The sequence below is a fragment of the Amblyomma maculatum genome, chromosome 8 (genome assembly GCF_055883805.1).
Source record: "Amblyomma maculatum isolate TAMU_Amacu chromosome 8, ASM5588380v1, whole genome shotgun sequence".
In the NCBI taxonomy this organism is placed as follows: Eukaryota; Metazoa; Arthropoda; class Arachnida; order Ixodida; family Ixodidae; genus Amblyomma; species Amblyomma maculatum.
The window spans coordinates 104490951-104517338 of NC_139351.1; the positions used below are offsets into that span (position 1 = coordinate 104490951).

At 44.3% G+C, this 26388-nt stretch overlaps 1 protein-coding gene and 1 long non-coding RNA gene across 5 annotated transcripts in view; one reads left to right on the top strand and one right to left on the bottom strand.

The window, feature by feature from the left end:
• LOC146182080 (uncharacterized) overlaps positions 1-26388 on the bottom strand; it is a 133995-nt gene that overhangs the window by 79403 nt on the left and 28204 nt on the right. For both annotated transcript variants that reach the window (XR_014700331.1, XR_014700330.1), the window contains exon 3: positions 6152-6262. This is a non-coding gene — a long non-coding RNA (uncharacterized LOC146182080). The remainder of the gene's footprint in view (positions 1-6151; positions 6263-26388) is intronic.
• LOC146182081 (inactive phospholipase C-like protein 1) overlaps positions 1-26388 on the top strand; it is a 114852-nt gene that overhangs the window by 63557 nt on the left and 24907 nt on the right. The window contains exons 1-10 of one of the 3 annotated variants that reach the window (XM_084577072.1): positions 12629-12860; positions 14729-15899; positions 16709-16858; positions 18883-19089; positions 20681-20720; positions 23143-23272; positions 25149-25261; positions 25349-25412; positions 26050-26143; positions 26230-26347. In XM_084577072.1, the coding sequence (XP_084433198.1) occupies positions 14798-15899; positions 16709-16858; positions 18883-19089; positions 20681-20720; positions 23143-23272; positions 25149-25261; positions 25349-25412; positions 26050-26143; positions 26230-26347 (2018 nt within the window). In that variant the 5' untranslated portion in view covers positions 12629-12860; positions 14729-14797. Of the gene's footprint in view, positions 1-12628; positions 12861-13873; positions 14006-14728; positions 15900-16708; positions 16859-18882; positions 19090-20680; positions 20721-23142; positions 23273-25148; positions 25262-25348; positions 25413-26049; positions 26144-26229; positions 26348-26388 lie in introns of those variants that run through there. The other 2 variants (XM_084577073.1, XM_084577071.1) reach the window with 2 other exon arrangements.

Here is a 26388-nt window from a genome sequence, read left to right on the forward strand (position 1 = left end):
GACCATAAAACCTGACTGCTCATTGGAGGGTCAAATTCTAAAGTTAAAGCTCAGCTACTTTGGTCATCTGATGAGAAGAGAGGAGTCGCTGGAGAAAGATTTGATGTTGGGAAAGATTAAGGGTCACCGGAGAAGGGGTAGGCAGCGAACGCGATGGTTAGATGGCATCCTCGAGGCGCTGCAGATGAAGTTATGTGATGTTAGGAAGATAGTGAGAGACCGGAAAGCGTGGCGTGATATGGTCCATAGGGTCACGAAGAGTCTGACACGACTGAACGACTGAACTGAACTGAAGGAGCAAATCGGGCAGCCTGGTTACATTTGGCAAAGACGGTACATATCGTAATCTAGCGTGGTTAGTTCGTTCGTCCTCTATTTCCTCTCTTTCTTCCAAGCCCAACCTGCGGATAAAATGTATAACCTATATAACTATTTCTTTTTCTAAAAAAAACAAATGGTTGAAAAACTGCAACTCAGGTATTCCGCCAGCTGAAACCTCCTGGTAAATTTGCGAAGAGAGAGATCGATTTGATGCCAACCGAACCCTTGACGTAACTATATTAGGCACCCCACAATAGAATGCCGGAACTATACATGGCAACAACGTACCATCTCCGCGGGAATGCACCGAACAAAGTTCATAGCTCGCGCACATCTAATCAGCAAGCTGACGTCCCACCCAGAGAGCGGAAGCGGGCCCAGTCTGCAAGGCGACGTGTTTACAAGTTCATTACACGCTGTCGGACCTGATGCATCGGCGGGACGTCACTGAGACGTCAAAGTGCGAAGGGGCACTCCATCCGTGGAGCACTCGGTACAAGACCGCTACAGACGGTATGAAATCTCTTCGAGGCACTGCCATAGGTGTCCAGAGAGATACCCTTGAGAATCAAGTTGCGCCGTGACGAAGAGAGCCCGCCTCTATGTCACATATATTGGCTAATCAATTATCTTTCAGTAACAAAATGATTGCGCTAATCATTTCCCATTAATCAAAGCCACAAATTAAAATAATACATTTATCGATTATTGCCTTGCTTTCATTCAGCCTTGCATATGTGTATAAAGATAGGTTCGCTTACGTTTCGACTGGAGTTAGCCTTGCCGGCAAGAAGAGCCAGTAAAACTATGTTGTTTTTTCAGCGTGCGCCATTTATGTATTTACCTGTGTATGCATGTAAGTGTGTAAACATAATTATTTTCTAAAATTTATAACGCAACACGCACGCGCGCACACACACACACACACACACACGCACACACACACACACACACACACACACACACACACACACACACACACACACACACACACACACACACACACACACACACACACACACACACACACACACACACACACACACACACACACACACACACACACACACACACACACACACACACACACACACACACACACACACACACACACACACACACACACACACACAGGCGCTGTCAACTACTTTCATTCGCGCCACGTCACACCTTATACAGCGCGAAGCGTTGCCTGAAAGGTATCAGACAAGAACGCGTGCGCAGGCAAGAAAAGCATGGCTCACCAAACATTACACAGCTCCACAGATCAGTTTTTCTTTTCATATTACTGACAGTTGACAGTTAAATGCTTCCAGAAGGTCAATCCAGATATACAGACGAAGTGCTGACGGCACGCACTGTCCAGTCAATGCGGTGGGCGTTCAGACTATTTCGCTCCGTCTTGTCTGAACTCTTGCCAAGAATCAGTACTTTCGAATCAGTTCACGTGTCCTGCCACTTAATGGTATGGTGTGTGCAGCCAAACGTGCGTATATTTGTCGCCTGAATTTTTTTCATCAATTGTAGGGTATACACTCATTCCGAGCAGATTGGACGAGAAATAACTTTGCAGAAGACATGGGAACATGGAAACGGAATGCAGCACCCCTGTGTGGACCACTCCACATACGGCGTCTCGAGACTTGTTTCTGCATCCACGTTTTCTTGGGTTGTAAATGCGTGGAAATAACTTCCCAAGTTTGTTCGATGCCGGGAAAATACTGCAGGGACACCGTGCCTGGTTGCCGCCTTTTCGATGGTGTGCTAATCTAACCTAAGCTAACCATTAGTGCATGGAGAGAGCGACCTCAGGTCCTCCAATGATCTTCAGCAGCTGTCCTAGCTGTTCCACGCTTGGTATTTTGAAGAAGGGTTTCAGAAACGACAGTTGGGACCGAATAGTGTAACCGTGCAGCCGAAAGCCGGATTATAAATTGTTGAAACTCTGAAGCAATTGGTGTGCGAACATTTTTAGAGCGATATCTCTATATTTCTCCAGGTACAAATCCGAGGACGACCTTGACAAACCCGAGACATGACCTTGAAGCTGAGCCAAGGTCAAACAGATTGGCTAGCCTGTAGACAAGTCTCGCCTATTGTGGTATATGCTATGGTTAGCTGGTAAATGACGATAAGGCTAACTAGCCACTTGACATTGACCTTGAAAGGTGACTGGTCCTCAGTAATGTTACAGATCGCGTGATAAGCGCACGATGACGTCGGTTGAACATGTGGTAATATCAAAACCAAACAAAACAGAGCTATCGATAGTTACAAACTTGGTTTAACCGTGTTTAACTACTGATAATTTTTAGAAAGCAGGTTCCATACACAGCGACCCTGTCACTCTTGTGACTGCATTAGATTACGCACGTTGAGTCGCACGTAATCTAGAAACCGTAAAATAGAAACATCTCTGTCAGTTCATCGGTAAAATTCAAGACAAAACCAAAAAGCAGTCAATACTTCACCTGATATGGGGAAGCAGGTAAAGGTTGTATTCTTTAATCAAAATACTAATTAATCCTGAAAGAATACAAAAACCTAACCGCCCCTTTAATATCCTCTCCTAAAGCCTTATCCATCCTGGCGAAAAAAATATCTAGGACAGTAATCATGCAACATTCTACGCACGTCGCACTGATCTGCAAACGAGATTGGTTTTCAATAATCACAAAAGTATAATTAAAGCAAGACTGCAATTACAATGCTTCGCTCATTTCATGTCATTTCCGTGATTGTATGTACAAAATTACAAAATTACAAAGTACAAAATTAAGAATTCAGTATGCACCAACTTGTCCAAGACGTTTCAATGACGTTTAACGTAAAGATAAATCCTAACAATGCCAACATAACAGCGTTTTAAGTTAAGGGAACTGCAGCGGCGTTGTTACTTGACAAAGGTCAAGGCCTATCATTCTTGACCTTTGTCAAGAATGATAGATTATACTGGACTGACATCCATGTTCTTAAAGAAATCATCACTATACGCAGATGCTTGCTAACAACTGGAGCATCCACTACCCCGGCGTATTAAAAGCCTTCACTCGAACTCCGAACATAATTTTTTTAACATTTCCCGCTCACCGCCATATCGCAGCAAGGCCTCACAATAGTCTCCTCTCCGTTCACAACTGGTCGCACAGACGGCATTCAATCCACCGTCGAGCTTACTTTCTCTTAGGCTATGATGATGAAACGTTAGGGTCATTTGTTTAATCTACACCAGCTACACCTGTGCAGCAAAAATCTATTGTAGATATAGGAGATTTCCTACACTGGTGTAGCTGGTGTAGGTTAAACAAATGGCCCTGTTGATACAAGGTTCGTGAGAAGAACTGGTTCGGCCACCATGTACCTTTCATTGTCCCAGCTCCGCGCTGCTCTCACGAAGTTACATGAAGTAGAGTGATGTTGATTATCGGTGGTGACCATGTGCATGGTACTTGGCGTCCGGGGCGATGTGCAGACTTATGCCGATAGAAATTTCATTACAGCTTTGTGCCAGAGAGCACCCATGACCAATCAGCAGTCATCATCATCATGAGTTATGTGAACAGCATGATAGGAGTCTCTCCCAATGCTTCTCAATTAGTCCTGCACTGCGTCGGATAAGGGAGCTTGATCCCAGAAACTTTTCTGATATCTTTTCCACGACTTTACGACTTTACCCGCCACACCAGGCTGTACGTGTTTAACAGTAAATCAACCGCGTTACCTTCTCGTTCACTTATCACCTCTGCAAACTAAAACCACACAACGTTCTTCCACGCTAGTGAAGATGCACTTTGTAACTTTGATTTCTCGATTTCAACAATCATTACTGCAAGGATAAGTACCTTTCATTGTTTCCAAGTTGTTTGTCCCGTGTTTCGGCAGTGCTGCTCTTCTACAGTCCAGCTGTTTATGTTTCATGTACACCATGTTCGATTATCACTTCGTCATATTATTACTATTTGTTATTATATCTGTAACTTTTTTTTTTTTTTTTTTTTTTTTTTTTGCAAACCTCAGATTTAGTGCAGACGCCGGTTTGCTTGCACGCATGACTTAGATTCCTTCCCCAGCCGTCAACGGGTACAAACAGTTTTGACATTTTTTGCAAAAAAAAAAAGAAAGAAAATAAGCTTGAAAATGTTTAAGGTAATTATTAGTACCGAACAACGCCCGGTATCAACCAGTGCCGAGTACTGTATGGCTCACTGCTGAGTTTAATTAAAGTCCCTGTGAAAGACCCTCGAATCCTTCACTATCAGTACTGGGGACCCTAGCAATTTCTAAGGGACCTTAGTTTAATTCTACGTCAAGAAGCCAGAACGGATGCACATCAACTATAAGCGAAGAATAATACGGACGTGTTACATTTTCGGCTGCGTCCCTACACCTGCTTCCCTTTTATTGTGCGGATCCACGTACGAAAGATACAAAATTGATAAAGGCGATAACTATTCTCGTTTCCGATCTGAGTGAATGCGCCGTCTAGTATATGAAGTCAAGCGACATAATGCGCCGACTCGGCTTTTTAATCTCGAGCAAGCGTTGCTGGTCTGAATATGCACGGCTCTTCCGTACGATGGCTCTGATTTCGCACCAAGTACAGGGGCGAAAAAAGTGTACGAAGCACAATATTTCGTTTCCTTTCCTCTCCTATCAAGTTTTTCCCGTCGGACATGAAGAAAGCGCCGGCTACTTGTAGGCAATATTTGGAAATTTCAATCAGGCAACGCGCGAAAATTATTAGGAGCCAGTGACGTGCTCTGTTTATATTTGTCCACCCCCTGTCCCCTATATTCACTGCAATCCGAATGCATGGGGGATGCGGTATAAAACACTTACTGCGGAGGGCCGCTACAACCACTCGATCTAATTAGTTGCATTTGCCCTACTTCAAGCGTTGTAACTTTATAGATTTTTCCAAGACACGAAAAGCGCCAGGCGTGCATGATTAGCGCCTAAGTTACTATAAGTTGATTTTTTTTTTTTTAATTTTAAACTAAGACTGATATGCGTTGGCTCCCCCAGTCGTATTTGATCAACAACGAAAAGCAGGGATGGGGGATGGGAGGGGGGAAGCACCAGCGCCAACTAACCACGCTTACGTTAGACCATAGCCTCCTTTATACTCTATGTTAGACTCGTCGAACGTGATCGTAAATACGGAACATGAAGGCTTCCGCAGTTGTAAGGGAAAAATCGAAAAAAAAAAAAAACATTCCTCGCCTTCTCCAAGGACGAAAAAGCGATCACAATATGTGTTTTACACTATACTTCCAACTATGGGTGCAGACATACGTGCAGACATACAATGTGAGTGCAAAGACATTCTCTGTACTCCTTAGGTCGAATCCTCACGAAACCCACGTCAACGAAACCCACGTCAGCCAAACCCTTGTCTGTCAAACCCCACGCCCACTTCAATCGCATTGTCCCACGTGGGGTGCTGTCCAAACCCACTTGGCCATCACCCTGAACAGCCAGCCGATGAACGCGCGAGTTTCCGACCGTAGACGCCAGCGCCGCATGGCACGAAGAAAATCTTTGCAAGGAAGTACAGGCATAGAAAACACGCATGAAAGGGAGAGCACGGCGTCCATTGGGAGGCTCAGCCGGCCAAGGACACCGAAGGGTCGGCCGGCCGCATCAATAAACGGCGCGTTATTTTGAGTGCCGCCGCCAATCGAAATCCAATGAGCGGTCGGGCGCACGTGCCAACGTATCTCGGGTCCCCAGCGGACCGACTGCGCGCTTTACGTAAGGCAATCCAGTGCGACACGGCGGAAGAGGAAAGATCGGGAATGAAGAAGAAAAAAAAAAAAAGCGGGCTTACCCATATTATGACCTGCGTCGCCAAACACAGTTTCGATAATTCGGCCTTCTCCCGAGGGAGGTTTTCAGGAAGTTGGAGAAGAGTTGCACCGCTCACGATGTTCTGCGGTACCTGTCGTGGGAGGGAGTGAGGCATGCACCTTTACAACAGTAAATAGGAACTAACAGGCAGCGTCAAATATCGCACATTTCCCGATCCTGCTACTTTCGTTTTGTAAACGTTTTGACACATGGTTTAGATACGGGTAGATACGAGTGCAGAGGCACATTGCCAAGAAGCTGTGTACAATTTATTTGTTCCCGCTCAGTGCCGCCCGGACGCGGCTTTATCGATTTCTTCGACATGGTTATGTCAGTGTCAGCGTGGTGAAAGAAGCGCTTCGTTACATAAAACAGTTCTTAACGGACCGCAAAGCCTTTATCCATATTCAGGACAAAGGGCACGGTCCTTACACTGTACGCGGGAGCCACAAGGCGCAGTTTGTCCCCATTACTCTTTAATTTGGCAATGCTTCATCTCCCTGCCCAACTGTTCGAGTTTCAAAACGTAAAGCATGCGCTGTATGCCGACGACATCACCATTTGAGTAACAGAGGGCAACATTGGTCAACTGGAGGCCCGCCTGCAAACAGAGGCGGGCATAGTGGACCGCTATGCTACGTAATGTGGCCTCTAGTGCTCTTCTAAAAAATCAGAATTCGTCCATCTCCGCCCATCGGCGAGATGCAAGACCCCAGTACTTCTCTCTCTGGCTAGGACATCCATAGACGAAGCCACACAGATTACTTCGTCTCACAAGATGTTTGCAGCACTGAGAAAGACAGAGGCGCCCCGGTCCAGTCAGGATCACCCGCGCTACAATAGGCAATTGTGCTCCTACTCACCTCTCGCCCCCAAATTGGCGGGGGTGACAATAGGAGCACAATTCTCTATTATAGTGCACTGGGGCGAGAGGCAATTAGGAGCCCAATTGCAAGGGCTCCTCTGCCTTTCGCAGTGCTGTAGATAGCTTGTGAGACGAAGTCCTCGGACTCTTTATTCACCAAAACCATCGCGCTGACACAACCCTAACCAAGCTTCGCAAGGCTGGCGACCAAGAGGGCCGCATGGTCCGTTACCTCTAGGGACTCTAGCCACGTCTCCAACAAGCTTGGGGGCCTCAGAAGCAAGAATGCGATGCGACTCGCCCATTCTTTTGGGACGAGTCTAATTCTTTATTTGAGATGAAGACACATATCTGCGACATTAATTGAGCGTGAACAAGCAAACAGTACAAAGTTTTGCAGCAGTATACCGGATTTAGACAGAAGACATCCACGGGCCACGTCTACATCAAACTTAACATACCCATGACTACACGCAATACAATCTGGGGGCCTAGTTGGTGCATGATTTGGTACGTCTACATCAAACTTAACATACCCATGACTACACGCAATACACTCTGGGGGCCTATTTGGTGCATGATTTGGTACGTCTGCATCAAACTTAACATACCCATGACTACACACAATACACTCTAGGGATCTAGTTGGCGCATGATTTGGTACGTCTACATCAAACTTAACATACCCATGACTACACGCAATACACTCTGGGGGCCTAGTTGGTGCATGATTTGGTACGTCTACATCAAACTTAACATACCCATGACTATACACGCAATACACTCTCGGGTCTAGTTGGTGCATGATTTGGTACGTCTACATCAAACTTAACATACCCATGACTACACGCAATACACTCTGGGGGCCTATTTGGTGCATGATTTGGTACGTCTACATCAAACTTCACATAACCGACTACACGCAATACACTCTGGGGGCCTAGTTGGTGCATGATTTGGCACGCGTGCCTCGATTCTCTGCCTTCTGTGATGTCCTTTTTGAGCATCAATTTTTTTTTTTTAAATAATGCTTACGTGTAGCCTTTGCATTCAGTTTTCGAAGGTCGTGATATGGAAACATCTAAATGATGAATTGACTGGATGACACTCGCCATCTAAAGTGTGACTTATTTAAACTGAAGAGGGCAGGAGAGAGAAAGAGAGAGAACTTTATTCAGTCAACCGAATGTAAGGAGGTTTTAACCTCCGACGCTAGGAATCGGCCAGGATCGCTTAAGCCATGGCAGCTGCCTGGGCTTGATCGATAGCTTCTTTTTGTTTATCTGGGTCCCAGCTGAGCATCAAAGCCTACCGTGTGTTTTCTGAATTTTTTCAAAGTGTGTACATGTCCATACTATACCTCTTTCAAAATCTCTTTCAAAGACTTAAAAGCACATTTTATGATCTAACATTTATTTGCTTAGTGTTTTCTGTTCGCTACTTGCTTCGTGCCCAAGTGATGGCAGTGCATAACCTTTTCTTTCTTAATTGTCGATTTCATTTTCGTATCAGGTCTTGTGTAGTTTTGCGCAGTGTTTTTGTTACTGTTGATGCGTGGCTTAAACTTTGTATATTGATTGATGTGCTTTGCAGTTTACCACTGTATTGATAGCATTTTTTTTCTCATGTTTTATGTTTATTATGCTTCATGCTTGATGTTATTCGTGCTTCAGTGCTTATCAACATGACTTTAGATTTCTTCTGTGGCCTTCTGTTTTTGGCGACGCTGTGAAATGACCAGTCTATAAGGGGGCCTGCGGCCTCGTCAAGCTGTCTTTAACAGCTTTTTCTGCAGGCCTCCTGCATCTTGTGTGATCTACTTGATGCAAAATAATAATAATAATAATAATAATAATAATAATAATAATAATAATAATAATAATAATAATAATAATAATAATAATAATAATAATAATAATAATAATAATTATTATTATTATTATTATTATTATTATTATTATTATTATTATTATTATTATTATTATAGATCATGTCTACACCCCCCCCCCCCCCCCCACTCAATGTGTACATTTCCATCGTATTGCCCCGGATACCATATGAGGAAGAAAGAAAATAAGACAACATATTTATAAGATTAAATGACGGCAAAACTTGGCGAAATCGGCTCCTGATTCGCTAGTGCCATTTATTTTAATGACAATGCCGGCCCAACATATATACAACAATCTCAGTTCAATGTCACGCCCTTCAGAACTCCAGAACTCGGCGAGATTATGGAAAGGAAAATATTTCCCTTCAGCTAGTACAGCCGGGCGCTGTTATTTCTTCGAACCACTTTGGAAATGCCAGTCGCTCTTTTCCGTGAAAAAAACTCCCCCAGTTCTTGAAAAAACACTCTAGTTTTCCCACACGGCCGAATTACTCCAAAGCCCCGTACACAACGGCTATATTCGCGGACATGTCCTTCTCGAGGCAAACAAATGCATATCGGCTTTCAAGCCACCGAACGCGTCGTACTTGGCGGCCCTATCTGGTATTATGATTATTACATTAAAACAAGCAGAGAGCTGTGCCCTGAGGCTGCATGGCAAAGTCACAACATTGGATATCGGGAAACTAAGGTCCCCATACACTGAACGCGTCGTGACTCGTCCACGAACTGCTGTGAGTTTGAATTCCAGACTGAGAAGGGAATGGACGTAACTGCTCAAGCCATTTCCCTTCCAAACTTCGATTCTTCCCGGACTGAGAATAAGCCGAAACTTTTCTCTCCCCACAGTTACGTGATAAGAACGTAAGGAAAGCAAAACAGTTGGTTATACATCGTTATTGCAATGTCCCGAGATGGTGGTATGGCCTGCTGTTGAAGTTACAGCAAATAATGATATACCTGTAGGTTACTGGGCAGAACCAGATATGTTAATTCTGGGCGATTAGTTAAAGTGAACCATATATCCACCGGAAACCATAAGAGTAACGCGGCCACAAGCATGCAACCCAGCTGAAGTTTGGTTTGGTCTGGTCTATGGAATGTACCCCCCAAGGCAACTCAGGCTATGAAAGACGCCGCAGTGGAAGGCTCCGGATATATCGACCACCTGGGGTTTTTTAACGTGCAATGACATCACACAGCCCACGGGGGCCTAGCTTTCAGCCTCCATCGAAATCGATGTCGCTTTTTTTGGGCACAGTAGTCGAAAGTCCTAACCACTGCACCACTGCGGCGGGGCCCAGATAAGGTGAACTAAATATCCACCGGCAACCACAAGAGCAGTGGCCACAAGTAAACCGGGGTGTCTGGGGACAACACAAATACATACCCATCACCCTATTTCACTTATCTGTGCTACATCGAAGATCCTCAAACCTATCATTGTTTAACATGTTGCAACATTCCTAAAAAAAAAAAAAATCGCTCAATCCTAAACAAGATGGCTTCAGGAAAGGGTTGTCAACTTAAACTCAGCTTGTCCACGATCTCGCGTTTGCTCTTGACAAAGGCAGCCAGGCTGACATCTTATTGCCTTATCAAAAGCGTTTGATCGCGTAGCACACCCGGAACTGATGTTAAAGCTTCACCTTTCCCTTGGCTGCAATAAAGTAACAAACTAATTAAAAGGTAACGTTTCTGACTGCTACCAGTACATGCAATACGAAGGTACCCCAGGGAACGGTATTAGCACCTACCATATGTCTTCGTTATATTAACGGTTTAACATTAACTCTTGACGAAACAGTCCTATTATTTATAAGGAAATTAAGTCACATGACGATCATGTAAATTTAAGCAATGCAGTAGGTCAAATAGCAATATGGTGCCAGGATTGACAGACGACTTTGATTTTCGATGAAACAGTTTTTCAGTCTGTGTCAAGAAAAAAAGAACCCGCTCTCCTTCCTGCACGAAGTTGAAAATAAACCATAAAATTAGTTAAAGAATACTAATATCTAGGAGTCATCATCTGTTCAGATCCGACATTGAATATATATGTACAATACGCATCACTAAAAGCATTCTCCGCACCTGTTTCTCTTAAACGATCGATCCCGTCTGTCTCCCCCGACACCACATTGCTAGTATTGTTTTCTTGTCCGGTCAGTGCTCGAGTAGTTATTTTCCGCGCACGCGCGCGCGCACACACACACACACACACACACACACACACACACACACACACACACACACACACACACACACACACACACACACACACACACACACACACATCGACGTAACGACTCCTTAACTGAACTTTTAACTAACATCACTACTAATAGTACCTGCGCCCGAAACTTCGCGCCTCAAGTTCCTCCTAATAAATGGTACTTTAACAATAGATTTTAAGCTTTACAATTAGTTCTTTCCGCAAAAAAAAAAAACATAAAAAAAAGAACCAAACGTTCACAGCAGTTAGTTTACCATAAATTTCATACTAACACCTTTCGTTATTCATTTTTCCTGCAAGCAATTCGGGAATGGAACATATGTTACCTGGATGTTATAACTTGTTAGCTCTGGCTCTGCACAGTTTTGTTCCAACCCTGCATTGATCGTTTATTTCAACCCTAAACACTGGCATTGTGAAACTTGGCAAATTTGACATCATATGTACTAGCCACCATACCCATGTTGCATTGCACCATTGACATTACCACGCATGATGATTACATCACTTCCACTGATATTTCCCGTGGTACCTACTTCTTTTCATGCTTATATAATATCGCGACGTGATTTTAACAATTACGATGTACCCCAATCCTGCAACAACCTCGAAAGAAGAGCAGTATGTTCGAAACAAATAAATAAATAATCTATATCCTCTACGAACCACAACAGTAACGCGGCAACAAATGTGCACTACTGGTAAAGTGAACCACATCCACCGGGAACCACAAAAGTAGCACGGCCCCAAATACGCACATCAGTTAAAATTCCCAGGTCACGCGAGTATGCATTCCCTTTTGTCTGGTACCAAGCATGATCATCACTACAATTCCGTCAGCATTGGCGCCACACAACTTGGACAGCAAGCTCAACCGTTCAAGCAACTGGATACAACGGCATGTACACACTTCCAGAAGTCATGGGTGCACTGCAGCCATGGGCAAATAGGACTAAAATAAGCGAGTGCGGCAACCCAATTTGCCTTGTTTTGGTTCGAACAGGCCTTGACCTTTCAAAGGGTCGAGAAGTTCCAAGTGCATCTGTGTTAGAGGCCTTGGATCTTGTGGCCTTGGAGCTGTGGGACTATGAACAACGTGAAATAATACAAACAAGAACGATGAAGGTGTGGCAAAACAAAGTTCTGGGTTCTACGACGCACGCGGGCCTTGGGAGAGAGGCGGCGGAGCGAACGCGTAGGTCTCCCCGAGAGTCCGTGTACGCGCGCACTCGCTCGCTGGCCCTCCTTCGTTTTTAGAAGTTGGTGTTTTGCTTCGAGCGCAGCGGTAACCCGTCGCTCACGCCGTAGCTGAAGCACCGTTTCAGCAACGCCGCTCACTACGCTCGCCCCTCACAGTTTCTTGAAGCCCGTCCGTCTCCGCGGCCCCCTCCGAACCCTTGCGCCCGCGCAAGCGGCGCTGCGATCGCCATCTTTTCTCTCTGCAGTTCTTTTCTCCCTTCCTACCCTCCTTCCTTTCCCGTAGTTGTAGAGAATCTCGCCCCGCCGTCGCCGCCGCTGCTGCTGCCCCCGCCGTCGGAGCAGCTTGGAGTCGTTCGCGGCGGCAGCGGCTTTTCTCTCTACTACACGACACGCGAACTGAGTCAGTGTGCCCGAATGATATCCGGTCGAGACCATCATCATGCTGCTAAGGATCGGCGTACCATTCGCAGCCTGCCCTCGTGATCGTTCTGGCCCAGGTAACAAAAAAGAAAATGCGGGTCTTCTCTCTGTGCTACGGCCAGGATTTCTCGGGCTCAACCTATTTGTGCCGGATCAGGTGGTGAAGAAGACGCACGCATCCTGCTACCTCAGCTGCTGCCTAGATGTAGCTGCCTCGAAAGGATGGATCCTGTGACAGTGGTTTCGTATTCCGTGTGCGCGGAAACATAGTCGCCAGCTTTCTTCTCTCTCCTTGGGTTTCGTGTTGCCGTCATCAGCATGTCTCCGCGCGCCCGGACATCGCGCATCGGCTGACCGACGGCGAAGCAGAGGACACCGCGCAGCCGCGCCGATGTATCTGCGATCCCATTTCGGCTCTGGGTCGACGTAGCTGTTTTCTTCGTTATGTTTACCAGTGTTGAGAGCAAAGCAGCCTCCCCTTTTTCCCAGTGGTATATGTGCGTTTGTATCTATACGTGCAACGCGGATGCGCGCAAGCCGGTGATGTGTGCGCGACGCGCGAGAGCTGTAACACTTTCGTGCATGCAGCATCGAGGCTGAGATGCTTTTCCTAACAAACCGCGCAGCAGCTGTTAGCGCGCGATGCCGCAGCTGCTACGCGCGCCTAACGGATTTTTTCACTCTTTCCTTCGCAGGCGCGCTACGCGCGCTGGATTTTCTGCTAAGGTTCACGGACACTGAACTCACGCTTTTTGCTTGCTGTCGTTTTTTCCGCGCCTCAGGTGAATCTGTACCATGCGTGACTACGAATCCCCTGCACTGCGCGAGGCTGCGCTGACAGGCGCAGCGCTCCTCACAGCGCGCCTGCTTCTCTTGCGGCTGCTGCAGCCGAGCGGGTTTTTCGCGGCGCGTGATGTTCCATTCCCGCTCGTTTGCTTCTTTGACGCTGTTCTTTTCGAGGTCAACTGAAAAAGAAGCGCGCGGTTGTAAAAACGGCTCCGCAATATCGTCGCCCAACATTAGGATCGAGCGGTCGCGGTGCAGCTGCTTGCCGTTTGTGGTATGCGTGCTCCTGCCGTGGACGCGCGCCGTCATATGCGGGTGACCGTTTTATGCTTGTTTAATCGATTCGACTAGGACTGCTACGACGCGTACCCGCGGGCATTTTTATTGAGCCTCCAATATATATCAGTGTTGATTAGCTGCAGCCCGGCGCAACAAGGTGCGTTATTTTCTTTTTTCCTGAACACCCCCCCCCCCCCCCCCCCCCCCCCCCCCGTTCCATTTGTTGCGAAGGGTGTTGCGACGTTACACGCTCGTTTATTTATAGTTGGCCCTGGTGGCAGACGGCGCGGCGGCTGTGCATGTGCATTTCTTTGCGAGGTGTCTGCCTGACCCGGATACGCTTCCTACTCGCGCAGTCCGTGTGCTGCTTTGCATAAAGTGTGAACGCGCAAATCATCATTCCTGACAGGAAGTCACCGCTGCTAATCCTTCACGTTTCGTATTTCCTGCAAGATCTGTATATTTGCCCGGAATTCGGACTAGACGTATACATGCCCCCGTTATGGCAGTCGGTCATGATGACTTTTTCTCCAGAAATTAAGCTGAAAATGCTTGCTTCCCACTTGTTTTACTGGCATCATTTCATCAGTGTTGTTTAGAACTGTCAAATGTATATACAGGTATTATCATCTATTTGACGTTTAATGTCTTCCCATATTTAGGACTCTGTTCTGTTGGAAATTTATTTTAGCATTTATGTGGCATGGCACATATATAGTCGAAAAAATCACAATGCTATTGGCTGTTGCGGCAGACTAAAGAGGGCACATTATAGGGATTTGCATATTACAAGGGATCCCACCCAGTTGTGCACTTGGTGTAGAGGGCAAGTGCCGATTCCTTAACCATTTGCGTGTTCCTTTTTTTTTTTCCTTTGTAGCCGCCACTGCTCCGTTTGCACCACCCAGCGCAAACTTGGTCTTGGCACAATGCCCAAGAAAGGACCAGGATGAGTGGCAGGGATAATTCACCAAAGCGGAACAACGTCCCATCTGGACAGAAGTCAACAGTAGCGAGTAGAGACGAGCAAGACAATGCACATGTGTCCGCAGACACAGCTGCTCTTTCATCACCCGCAAGCAATTCAAAAGACTCAAGTTGTTCAACGGCTGCAACTGATGCATCGCATACTACCGTTGCATTGGGTGCAAAATCCACGTCTTCAAAGCCGGACGAATCATCGTCAAGGAAAAGCTCAGATCCTGGATTCTTGGCCAACCCCTCTGCACCCTCTGGGCCAAGTGACACTGCTCTGGCTCACACGGGCATTGCCTTGCCTACATCAAATGAAAGGAAATCACTTGCAAAGCAAGAAAATGAAAATGTTGCGTTACGCCGCTCCAACAGCGACAAACCGTGTTTGCAACCTGTGGTGCCAAAGGTGTGTGTTGACGTGAGTCGAACGCTAAGTGTCCCTGTGGTCTCCTCTACACAGCCATGTTCCTCTCCTGCCAAGAAAACAGCACCAGTGCCCAAAACATCAAGCAACACTGCAGGCTCTACTCCAGCCACACATGCACCACAGCCTGTTCTGGCCGACGCAAAGGCAGGCAAACTCTCACCGAATGGAATCTCCTCACAGCACAGCAAAACGTGCAGTGAAACAGTGCAGTGCACAGAGCCTGCTACGCAAGGTGTCATGCCCGAGGTCCCATCACATCCAGCAACTGTGAGCCACCCCGATTCTCGGTCATCACTGCAAAGCATTGGCGATGGCAACACAATAGAGGTCAGGGTGGCAACCCCGCCATCTATTGAGAAACACTTTCCAGCTTTCCATGAAGCTGGCACGAAGCTGGACCAATGTGTGATCAGTGCTTCTGTGAACAGTGTGGCTTGTTCATCAGATTCCGACTCGCACGAGAGTGCCAAGAGCAGTCTTGCGTCGACAGATGCAGACTCGGCACTACGGGTGCAGTTCACCACCTCTGGAGTAAGGGAGAGGAGAGACAGCAGTGGAACGCTGTCTCTCAACCAGGCCCAGATGATTCCCAAGTCAGTGTCATTTCACAGTGGAACGAGCCTACCTGCCGAAAGGAAGATCTGCAATGGTGAGTCAGAAAATGAAGAACAGAGGAGGGTGTTTTGTCTGGTGATGCTGAATGCATATTTTAATGCAAGTTTTATGCTTAGCAGCAGCTGATACAACATGTAGTACTATTTCTTTAAGCAAGAAAATACCATCACAAAAACTAAAAGCCAGAGTGGCTGTTTGAGTGCCACACATCAGTTAAAATATTCGCAGAACAATAATTTACTAACTTAGTGCTGTCTCCAAAAAGGAAAAAGCAAGCAATATCAGTAGGAGAGCTGATAGTCCCAGCAAAAGCATAATGCACCAACTATACCTGGTGACAGTAATCAGTACGTAATTTGCCTAGTTGATGAAAGGTCACGATCACAGGACAATGTAAACACATGATGCAAGAAGCATGCACTTGAAATAGTTTTATCTCTTTTCCCATGCTTTATGTCCATGCTGTTTTTTCAACATACAGTACCTGTGTAATGAATGGTCTAAGATTACTTGACAAAACTAAAAGAAAAGAGCAAAAGTGTGTCGCAATTTATAGGAAAGAAAAAAGGAACTTGGAAGCTTGACAGTACATCAAATGCTCTACATGTCCCTGCTTTGACCAGCTAGGTCAGCAGAATGCATGAATGGCTTGAAGCTATTGTCGCTTCAGGTGCCTTCTTTCTCATTAGCCACTCAGCCCTTCTGGATTCGGAATACACCTCCAGCATGCTACGTGTGCAATTCAAACCAAACTTGTTGGCGACAACGCAATTCGTTTTTATTAAGGGATGTGACCGAGTCGTACCTTTTTAAGGTGGGTTGTTTCCCTTCTTGTTGGCGCAGCTCATGACTGCTTGCAATTCATGATCACTGGCAGCAGCCTGCTGAAGATCAGGGCCAGCTCACGCCAGTACCGCCGCTACTTCACGCTGGAGGAAGACCTTTCAGCCATTAAGTGGGTGCCCTCCTCAAAGAAGTCCAACAAAGCAAGGTGTAAGTTCTGGTCTTACGCAGCTTTATCAGTCAGGCGCACTCACACGGCCAAAGTTATCCTCTCTCACCACTCACCCCGTCTGCACGATGCATGCAAAAACTACTCCGTCTTAAGGTAAAGTAGCCATGGGAACTAGTAGCCATGGAAAATGACAGTCAAGGGGAATGGTAACCATGGAAAATGGTAGCCATAAGAAATGGTAGCTATGGAAAATGGAGGATGAACCTGGTGTGTTTATGGGTGGGGCTCACCCGCATTCATGTAACTCGCATTTACATTTTGGCCAAAAATTGTACCTTATTGCTTTTCAAGAAGGAAAACTAGAAGCGCGGCAACAGTGCATTAAGCTGTTGCGCTGCACTGAGTTGAACAGGCTCCACATACCGATGCCACTGAATTTCATGTGTGTGGTTTACTGTGTCCACCTGTCTGTCTGGGCATGCAAGTTGCTGGCAGCCCTGATTTCAATTTGCTCATTTGCATATGTTTTGTTGCCACTAGTTTAGATGAAATCTTTTATAAGTTCTTCAAAATGAAGGAATGGAAATTAGTATAAGAAAGTACAGCAGTCACCACCATTTCAAAAAGCTGCTATTGAAATTGGTTTCTTTCTTGTAAAGCTCATGTTTTCTTATTTTGAGAGGGCCTTTATAAAGCAATAATTGTAGCGGATCAAAGCTCATTATCTAGACAATTTATTGATGAGCACCTCTTGATGCTGGCCTCACATTAGTTGCTGTGTTCAAAATGCACAGGTGCAGCCTCTTGAGATCTGGTTTGAACACTGGGCTTGTGATTAAGAGGTTGTGTGGATATCTTTTAGTAGCCGAGTGCAGCGACTTCTATTTCTTTTTCTTTTGAAGAAGTATGGCAGCGATGTTGCATTTGCAAAGAACAGATTCTTTATTCTTTTTTAGCTTTATTCTTTAGCTTTTTTCCTGATCATATTATCATTGAGAAGGCTTATGTTGTCTGCTCCCACCAAGCCCTTGTTACACTGCTTCAGTTCGCTGGTTGCTTTGTGAGTGTGCAGTGAAAGTGAATTGATGCTAGCACATATTATAACATTTGGCATCACGTTTCTTAGCTCTTACATTTTGGGCAGTTAGTAGCCTACTACTCTTTGTAAACATGTAACAAAATGCACTTTTATCATAAATAAACAGGGATGTGCAAATATTAGAAATTTCTAAATATTTAATGCTCTAGTAGGTTATCCAAAATTAAATTCCATTGAATTTTTGGCATGAAATTTCCTTGAATTATTCAACACAAGTGAATAGCTGTACATAATCCAAATGAACCATAATAAAATTCATTATATATGAGAGCTTCATGCCTATATGATAAACATTACTCTTTCTTTGTATGCAGTGGCCAGATTAAAAAATTAAATGATTTGGTAAGCACTGAACTGTGTTGTTTGGCCCTTCTTAATTTATAAACTATTCTACTTATTCACTTTGAAGTTATTTGACAGAATTTGTTATCCGCTTTGAATTTGTTTCAAGCCAAGAGACCGCTATTTGCACGCCCCTGTAAATTGGTCCTGAGGCGATGAGGCTGCTTAAACCTTTTCCGATTTCGGTCTTATCGCCTTCCACCGTTTATTTGAAACCTTTTAATTTTGTAGAAATGAATAGACTGCCTGTTTCTATTTTTCTATAGGTTATGGTACCACTCTTGCTAACGATGATTGAGGGTGCAAGAATTGATAAGAAAATTATTTGCTTAAAGTAGGCATTTGCAGTCATTTCAACATTTCTGAGAACTGTAATTTTTTGCCCTTTTCACTGATTTATGTTGGGGCAACATGTTGAGGATACTAATTTATGTGTTAGAGAAATTGAAATGCTTTAGAAGCATGAAACTTTCATTTACCATACTTCCCTTGTTTGCAGTCAAGCAAAAGCTGAATGAAACCTGCCCTGTTGATTTTCACTAATTTAAGCACAGATTGTGTTCTACTACCAATTGCCACTAGTGCTTGCTAAGTCTCCAGAGTGGGCTGTCTTGTTTCCAGTGTCCATACGGTCCATACGAGAAATCCGCATTGGCAAGAGCACTGATGTGCTGAGAGACAAGGAAGTGGCCGGATGTTACTCTGAGGACTGTGTCTTCTCAGTCATTTACGGTGATGACTTTGAATCGCTTGACCTTGTGGCCTCAACCCCTGACGAAGCCAACTTCTGGGTCACAGGGCTCAACATGCTTATCGCAGCCAATCGATGTAAGCAGCTGCCTTAATTGCCATTCACAAATTTTCTTCTTGCTGTTGATGCTGGCAACTCAATTTTTGAACACTTTCCTATGGTTTGATATGAAAGCACCTTTTGCACTCAAATTTTTCTGAGACTGAAAAAAATGTTTAGTACTGCTCATTTTTCATAGAAGCTAAACTTTATTTGGTCTTATTTGACTAATATAGTTGTTCTCTAAGCTGTTTTTTTTTTCTCGTCTTCAAACGCAAAGCTTAACCGTTTGTTAACTGTGCCTCACAAAAATTTATTGCGACCCATGTTCGCTCAAGTGCAGTGGTTCAACAAAACTTGTTCAATATTTTGCCGTTGTGAACACTCATGCAAAGTGCCTGAAATACCCTGTGCTGCTCTGTATCCTTCTTAACACCGAGACATTGATCATTTCCATTGCTGGAATCCGCCCTGCCTTCAAAATCTTAGCCACATACGAGTGGGCAGCGTCTCGCTGCAATAGGTTTTCATGAAAGTGGCTTTCGATCTTTTTGTATATTGCTAGTTATTTTTCCTTCTTATTCAGTCTAGCTTTAAAAGTCGTAAAGTGGCCCATTCAGCTTCTTCAAGTGTATTTTCTGCTCCAAGACGCATTTGCACAATCTCCTTTCCTTGCGTGACCTTCCTGTCAGCAGCAGTGACTTGTGTTTGAAAGTGACAGGTGCACCTGTTTGAAGAATGAGCTTCCAGCCGAGAATTTGTGTGCTGTTGCTCTTTCATTTGCGTTGCCTTCCTTTGCATGTCTTCTCTCTTTTCTTTTTCTTTCTCGAGACATGACAACTTGTTTTTTTCCCAAGCATTGCCTCTTGGGGCACCTGTGCCAGACTCTTTACTCTCTTCCAATACTCTTTTGTGCTGAGGGCCCAGGTATTGTTCTGAGAGGGCTTGCTTCTGAAGAGGCTGTAGGCGTCTTTTGCCGTAGAGTACAGCCTTCTGCACTTAAGGCCCATTCGCACATAGGGATAATATTCAAGCATTTACCATTTACTCCATGCATTGCATGTTGTTTCTTATGTACCTTTTCTTTTTTTATGCACTGTATTTGCACTGCATTTGTTTTTTTCACTTCTGTCCTGTACCTGTTGTCTTATCTTTTGGAAGTCTTAAGAAAAATTGTTTGCATTAGCTTTTTGTGTAAGAGCTTCCTTAACTTTAGAGTTGAGGTAATGCTGAGCCGGATTAAGAAAGCATGTAAGTGGAATTAAAAAAGTGTTGCAAATCATGGCACTGTTGCTGGGCTTCTAGAAAGGACAGCCCTTTAATTTTCCACACATTGGCGTGTGTCGCGTGATCATTTCATTTTCATCCTTCGTCTTTGAAAAGATGGTAAACTTCTTATCCTGGATGGTGCCTTTCTGTTGTTGTTGCAGTTTTTCCTTTTTAACTATTGTGGGCATGTTTTTCTGGGACACTTTTATTTTTGTTTTCACCACTGAATGTGTTCAAAATGTCTAGCACTGCAGTCCTGCTACTATTTTACGTAAGATTACAAATAATCTACAAACTTGTGAAAGTGAAACTGTGAGCTCTTGGTAACCGCAAGATATGGTTTCTTTCCATTTCTTGCAGCACCTGACAATTTGGATGAACGTCAGCGGATGCGAGAGAAGTATCCTTGTTATCAGCTTTTGCCCCTGTTGCTGTTTTATTGTGCCACACACCCTTTGGCACATCTCCCTTTTGCAGAGTTTTGCACCAGGTGAATAAGGGGGCAATTTGCTAATGTCTTTGTATTCTCGCTTGGGCAAAGATAAGAATGCACTTTTCGAATGACGTCTTACTTGCGTTCTTTATAGGGCGTGATAGCAGTGGATTAGCATGTACATGTGCAATGACCTACTTTCATCATATCTATCTGGTACTCAGTCCTTATCTCTTGCATCAAGTAACATATGTGTGAGACTCTTGATGTGCGTTTATAGCTTGCCTTGTAAGATGCAGCAAGTTGTCCGTGTTGAGGGCGCAGTAATGATGTAACCAGAAAGGAAAAGAAAAATTAAATTCAATTGTCCTGATGTCTTTCAAGGTTTCTGAATACATAATAAATGTAGGACATAGCAAGGCAGAGTAAAATTTGGAACACTTTTTTTTTAATGCCCCTTGGAAATGTCATGTAGTAGGTCTCTTAATTACTTAAATGCATGAGCTAATTCATATTAAGAGCTTTTCTCATGTTATTGCAATTTTAGCCTTGGTTGTAGCCATTCATGCCTTTCTTGGGGAGGGATGTGGGCTCTTGTGAAATATAGAAAGAACTTTAATGCATAAATACATGACCATATCAAGAAAAAGCCACCTAAACATTAAGCATGGAAATCATGAAGGAAAAACAAGCCATGCTGGGAACACTGGGATGCAGTTGCGGTTATGAAAAATAGCTGCAGTCTCATTTCTGGCTCATACAACATCTTACCGAATAGTGAAAATTGCAAGGCAAAATCGCGAGACTATGTTTCTTGCTTTTATGAATCTGTCTCATAGGGATGATGACATTTTACTGGTTTACACATGTATGTATAATTCCTGTACTACTGTGATTGGCTAATGCATTATGCAGTGGTGCTAAGGGGAACAACAATTTCTCAGTGTCATCATGTATAGATATGGCAGTCCAGGCACAAACTGCCTGTTATGTGTGTGCTGCATGTGTTGTGTCACATTGAAGCCTAAGGAAATAGAATACAATGTCATACATAACGTTATGGCCTAGAAGCAGAAGAAGAATATAAAGAAGTTTATGATGATTGGTTTAGTTTATGTGGTTTTACGTCTCAAAATGACTCAAGCTATGAGAGACGCCTAGTGGAGGGTTCTGGAATTTTCGGCCACCTGGAGTTCTTTAATGTGCACTGAAATCACACACTGAGGGTCACCTTGCTTTTCGCCTCCATCAAAAAGTGGCCGTGGCGGCCGGGATTTCCTGCATCCTTGGGCACAACACTTGTGCACCCTATCCACTGCACCACCGAGGCGGGGCTTATTGTGCAAAGGACTATTAAAGGAAAGGGCATGTGCATTGTTGGGTGCCGTATTCATGGGAAGGGTGATTAAAGGAGCCAAACAGAATAGAGAGAAAGGAAGTTGAGTTCGTTATGTTTATATAACTTGGCTGTGGTCTTGTGTCCATTCAGGTGAACAGAGAGGAGGTGACCACAACACTGTGCATGCATGCGCATGGACAGAGTGCAGCAATAGGTTATGGCATAGCAAAGGGGAATGGTTTGTCGTGCCTATGGTTTAATTTCGCACTAAAAGCTAGAGCAGGCTCACGGTATGCAAAGAACACAGCTATTAGACATTGTTTGCATGGTGGTCAACTTCAGCTGTTCATTGTTTTCTCACAGCACTCATTGTGTCCTAACATAGCTGAAGTCCTCCAGTGATTTCTTGAACTGTACGGCAATCAAACTGTTGTCAAGTATGAGGCTGGAACTAGTACTGTAGAACTCTTATTGAAGCAACCTTATTTTATAAGAACTGGATGCACAGCAAAGGTGCACATGCTGCGCTATCATAGGAAACAGGCTTTATGTTAAAAAGGTTGTTATTTAAAAATTAGTTATACTAATGATCATGTGTGAGTGTGAAGAGCTGGCAGTATAGACAGTGTATTAACAGAACAAAATGTGAGCTAGGGCTGTTCATAGAAGTTCTAGGCAGTAGAGAAGGGACTGTAAAGTTGTTAAAAGCTGCAGTGCATTGCACATTTTACACAGTAATTGTAACTTCAAGAAGACCAAAAATATGTTTGAATCATGTGGAATTCATATCGGTGAGAGCCTTTTTAATATGCTTGAAGGATGTAAGCATCAGTTCAAATAAACAACAAATATGAATTAAGTGATTTTGAATTAATAATAAAGTGTATTTTCAGTATTTAGTAGAAAGGCACTCTGATAAACGTTCCAGTGATGACAAATCACATGCATGGGGCTGGTCGGGATATCGATGTGCTGCATAGCCAAGGCCCGTTTAGTGAAAATTACATCCATGATTAGAAAAAGTGCTGTTCCTTGACTGCAAATAACCAGGTGGCTGCAAGAGATGTTTGAGAAAGCGGACACAGAGAGAAAGGGCCTCCTGGATGAAGTGGAGACTATAGCCCTGGTTCAGAAACTCAACAGCCAGCTCAGTGTTGTCCGGCTGAAGCAGAAAATGATGGTAAGCATGAAACGTTTTACTTGTTGCCAGCCTGTACCTCTGGGTTTTCAATCTGATTACTCGGCTCTGACATGAGTAATGACACTAAGACAGGTGAGCAATTGTGAGCACATTGTTATAAGTGAGGTTGTATATCTGAAAGTTTCCCAGAGGCAATTATGTCCTTGCCCTGATGTCTTTAAGCTGATTACTCGGCTCTGACACGAGTAATGACACTAAGACAGGTGAGCAATTAGGAGCACATTGTCATCATAAGTGAGGTTGTATATCTGAAAGTTACCCAGAGGCAATTACGTCCTTGCCCTGATGTCTTTGAGGCATCTCTGTGTACACTTCTGGAGGTTTCACCTGTTAGCCTTTTCTAAAACTGATTTTGGCATCATTACTTGCTCGGTCTGTGTGGTCGAATCGAAAATGGATAGTGTTCTAAAATCTGCGTGTTGAGTGCTAGGCCAAGCTGCAGACTGGACTTGCCTCGCCATGTACCGGTACTGATGGAAATGATAGATAGCCTGTCCTCTGTCCTGTGTAGTACCTGTTTTATTTGTTTTCCCATATGTTTGTGTGGCATATTATTCCATTCAGAGAACTTTGATCTGCTTTTCCATCATCAGGCTTTCCAATAGTAGCATTTCTTCTATTTGTGCCCAATGAAGCTAACCGTGTTCTTTGCTGAAATTGTGCACACCATTGTACACGTGGCACCAAGAGTCGTAGAGTCTGCAACGCTCCTGGTGCTTCACCAAAATCTCTGCTGCGAGTTTGAGGACTGTTCCTTTTTTTTTTTTTTTTTCCTGTGCTTAGAATCATTTCCCATGTGTCGTCACTGCTGCTACCTTCAGGGCTCATCCAGAATTTTAATATTGCGAATTTCGGTTGCGACAAAAGCCATATTAAGTTGGAAAAGCACTACAGAAGCTCAGTGCAGACTTCTGCTGTCACCACAATGCCATTGTTCTGTGTTTCCACCCTAGATTTATACATATCTGGCCATTCTACTTTTGCAGCATTGTGCGAGATGCTATCTCTGAGCGGTGGCAGCATGAGGGTGATAACAGCGCAGAGCTTCCGGTAACAGTTCAATGGCCCAACTCATGTATAGAATAAGCACTTTGTGACAGCAGAAATCAAAACCATGGTCGGAACATAAAATGGTATCGCAGGCTGTCATATGTACACCATCTTGGATTTTGTGTAGTTGACAGATCTTGAACAGCGTGCAGTGTGTTCATTGGCTTTGCAGTCAGTTAACAATGCCACTTGTGGGCATACCCATGCACCAGGACAAAAACGCAGTTAAGTTCATCACAGCAAAGCCAAAAAAAAAGTATGCCTGAAGCACACATTGTGACACCTTACTCACTGTGATATAAATATATTGAGTTGCCATATAATATGATCCTAGATAAAGGGTGAATATGTGTAGCATCATAATGTTATGCTGTGGGATGTAGGAATGCTCCTAGTTTGCTCATGCCTAGTGTGGGAATAATGTTTTTAATATGCATTTTTTCATCATTCGATTTAACTGACTGGAATAGCTTTGCAGTAAAAGTTGGCAACATCAGTTAATTTCAGACGCTGGTTGTAGAAGTAGATTTGTTACATGTTAACGGAATGCAGGTTGCAAAAAGCATTTGAAATCTGGTATTGTTAACTGACCTGCCTTTAGCATTGCCTTCGGACTTCCTTAAGTTTCAGTCCCACCCTAATAATAATGCTAAAGTCTTTTGTGGCAGGTAATATAGCACACCTAAGTAAACAAAAACTCTAAAAAAAACACATCATATGCTTCTTACAAACTTTGTTTCCTTAACTTCCACTATAATCGTGAAAAAAGCAGAGCCTAAATGAAGCTTCATCTTTGCATTGGTAGGAGTTCGATGTTGGGAAGACTGAGCAAGACCGAGGGAGGATAGACAGAACTCAGTTTGTGAGCCTCTTCAAGGAGCTGGCTACGAGACCCGAGGTGTACTTTCTCATGGTCAGGTGAGTGGCATGTTAGCCTGCATGGGTATCGGATGCTACCGTAAACAGCTCCGGTATTCTTTACATCAAGGTGGTTCACTCTTGCAGATACTCTGGCAAGGACTACCTCACTGTTGAGGACCTTCAGTTCTTTCTTGAAGGTGAACAGGAGGTAGGCACTTTGTAGACCTTCAGAGTTGATTGACTTCAAGAGTTCCGAAGTAGTTTCCCAACACATTGAAGCATATGCACATACAATAATGGCCTGTTTGATATTGTATGGAATGGCAAATTAGACATTGATTAGATATTGTAAGCACTGTATGCGAAGCCAAAGCTGCAGAGCATGGGCACCAAGTAAAGAAGCCAGCGGGACTGACAACAACAGTTAAACAGTAGAAACTAATTTGGTTTGGTTTTGGGGTTTAACGTCCCAAAGCGACTCAGGCTATGAGAGACGCCATAGGGGAGGGCTCTGGAAATTTCGACCACCTGGGGTTCTTTAATGTGCACTGACATTGCACAGCACACGGGCACCTTTTTTTTTCGCCTCCATTGAAAAGTGGTCGCTGTGGCCAGGATTCGATCCTGCATCCTTGGGCACATAGTCAAGCGCCCTAACTGCTGCACCACTATGGCAGAGAGAAACTAATTTACCACATTTATTTCCCCTTCAGAGTGTGTTGCTTCTTTCACTTGCGATCTGGCCCAGCATAGCATCTTTAGATGCATATTTAACTGTGCCCAAATTTAGAGTGTATATGTAGGTATGAATGAAGTTCTGAAATATTGTTGCTTTGTTATGGCAGTTTGAAAATATCACCGTTGATGACTGCCTCAAGTTGATACAGCGCTACGAACCCTCAGAGGAGGCCAAGAAAAATAGGCAGATGCTCTTGGACGGTAAGCTTTCTTCATTGTTACTCGTGGTGTCTGAAAACACCACACTCTTTTAGCAATTTGGCTCAACTTGGTGTCTTCTTTGACAGGGTTTACGCTGTTCCTGCTGTCGGACGAATGCAGCCTAATGGACCAGGCACACAAGCAGGTGTTCCAGGACATGGAACTGCCGCTATGCCAATACTTCATATCTTCCTCACACAACACGTTAGTTCCTCTTTACTTGCTCCCGTAGCTGTCAGTGGCGG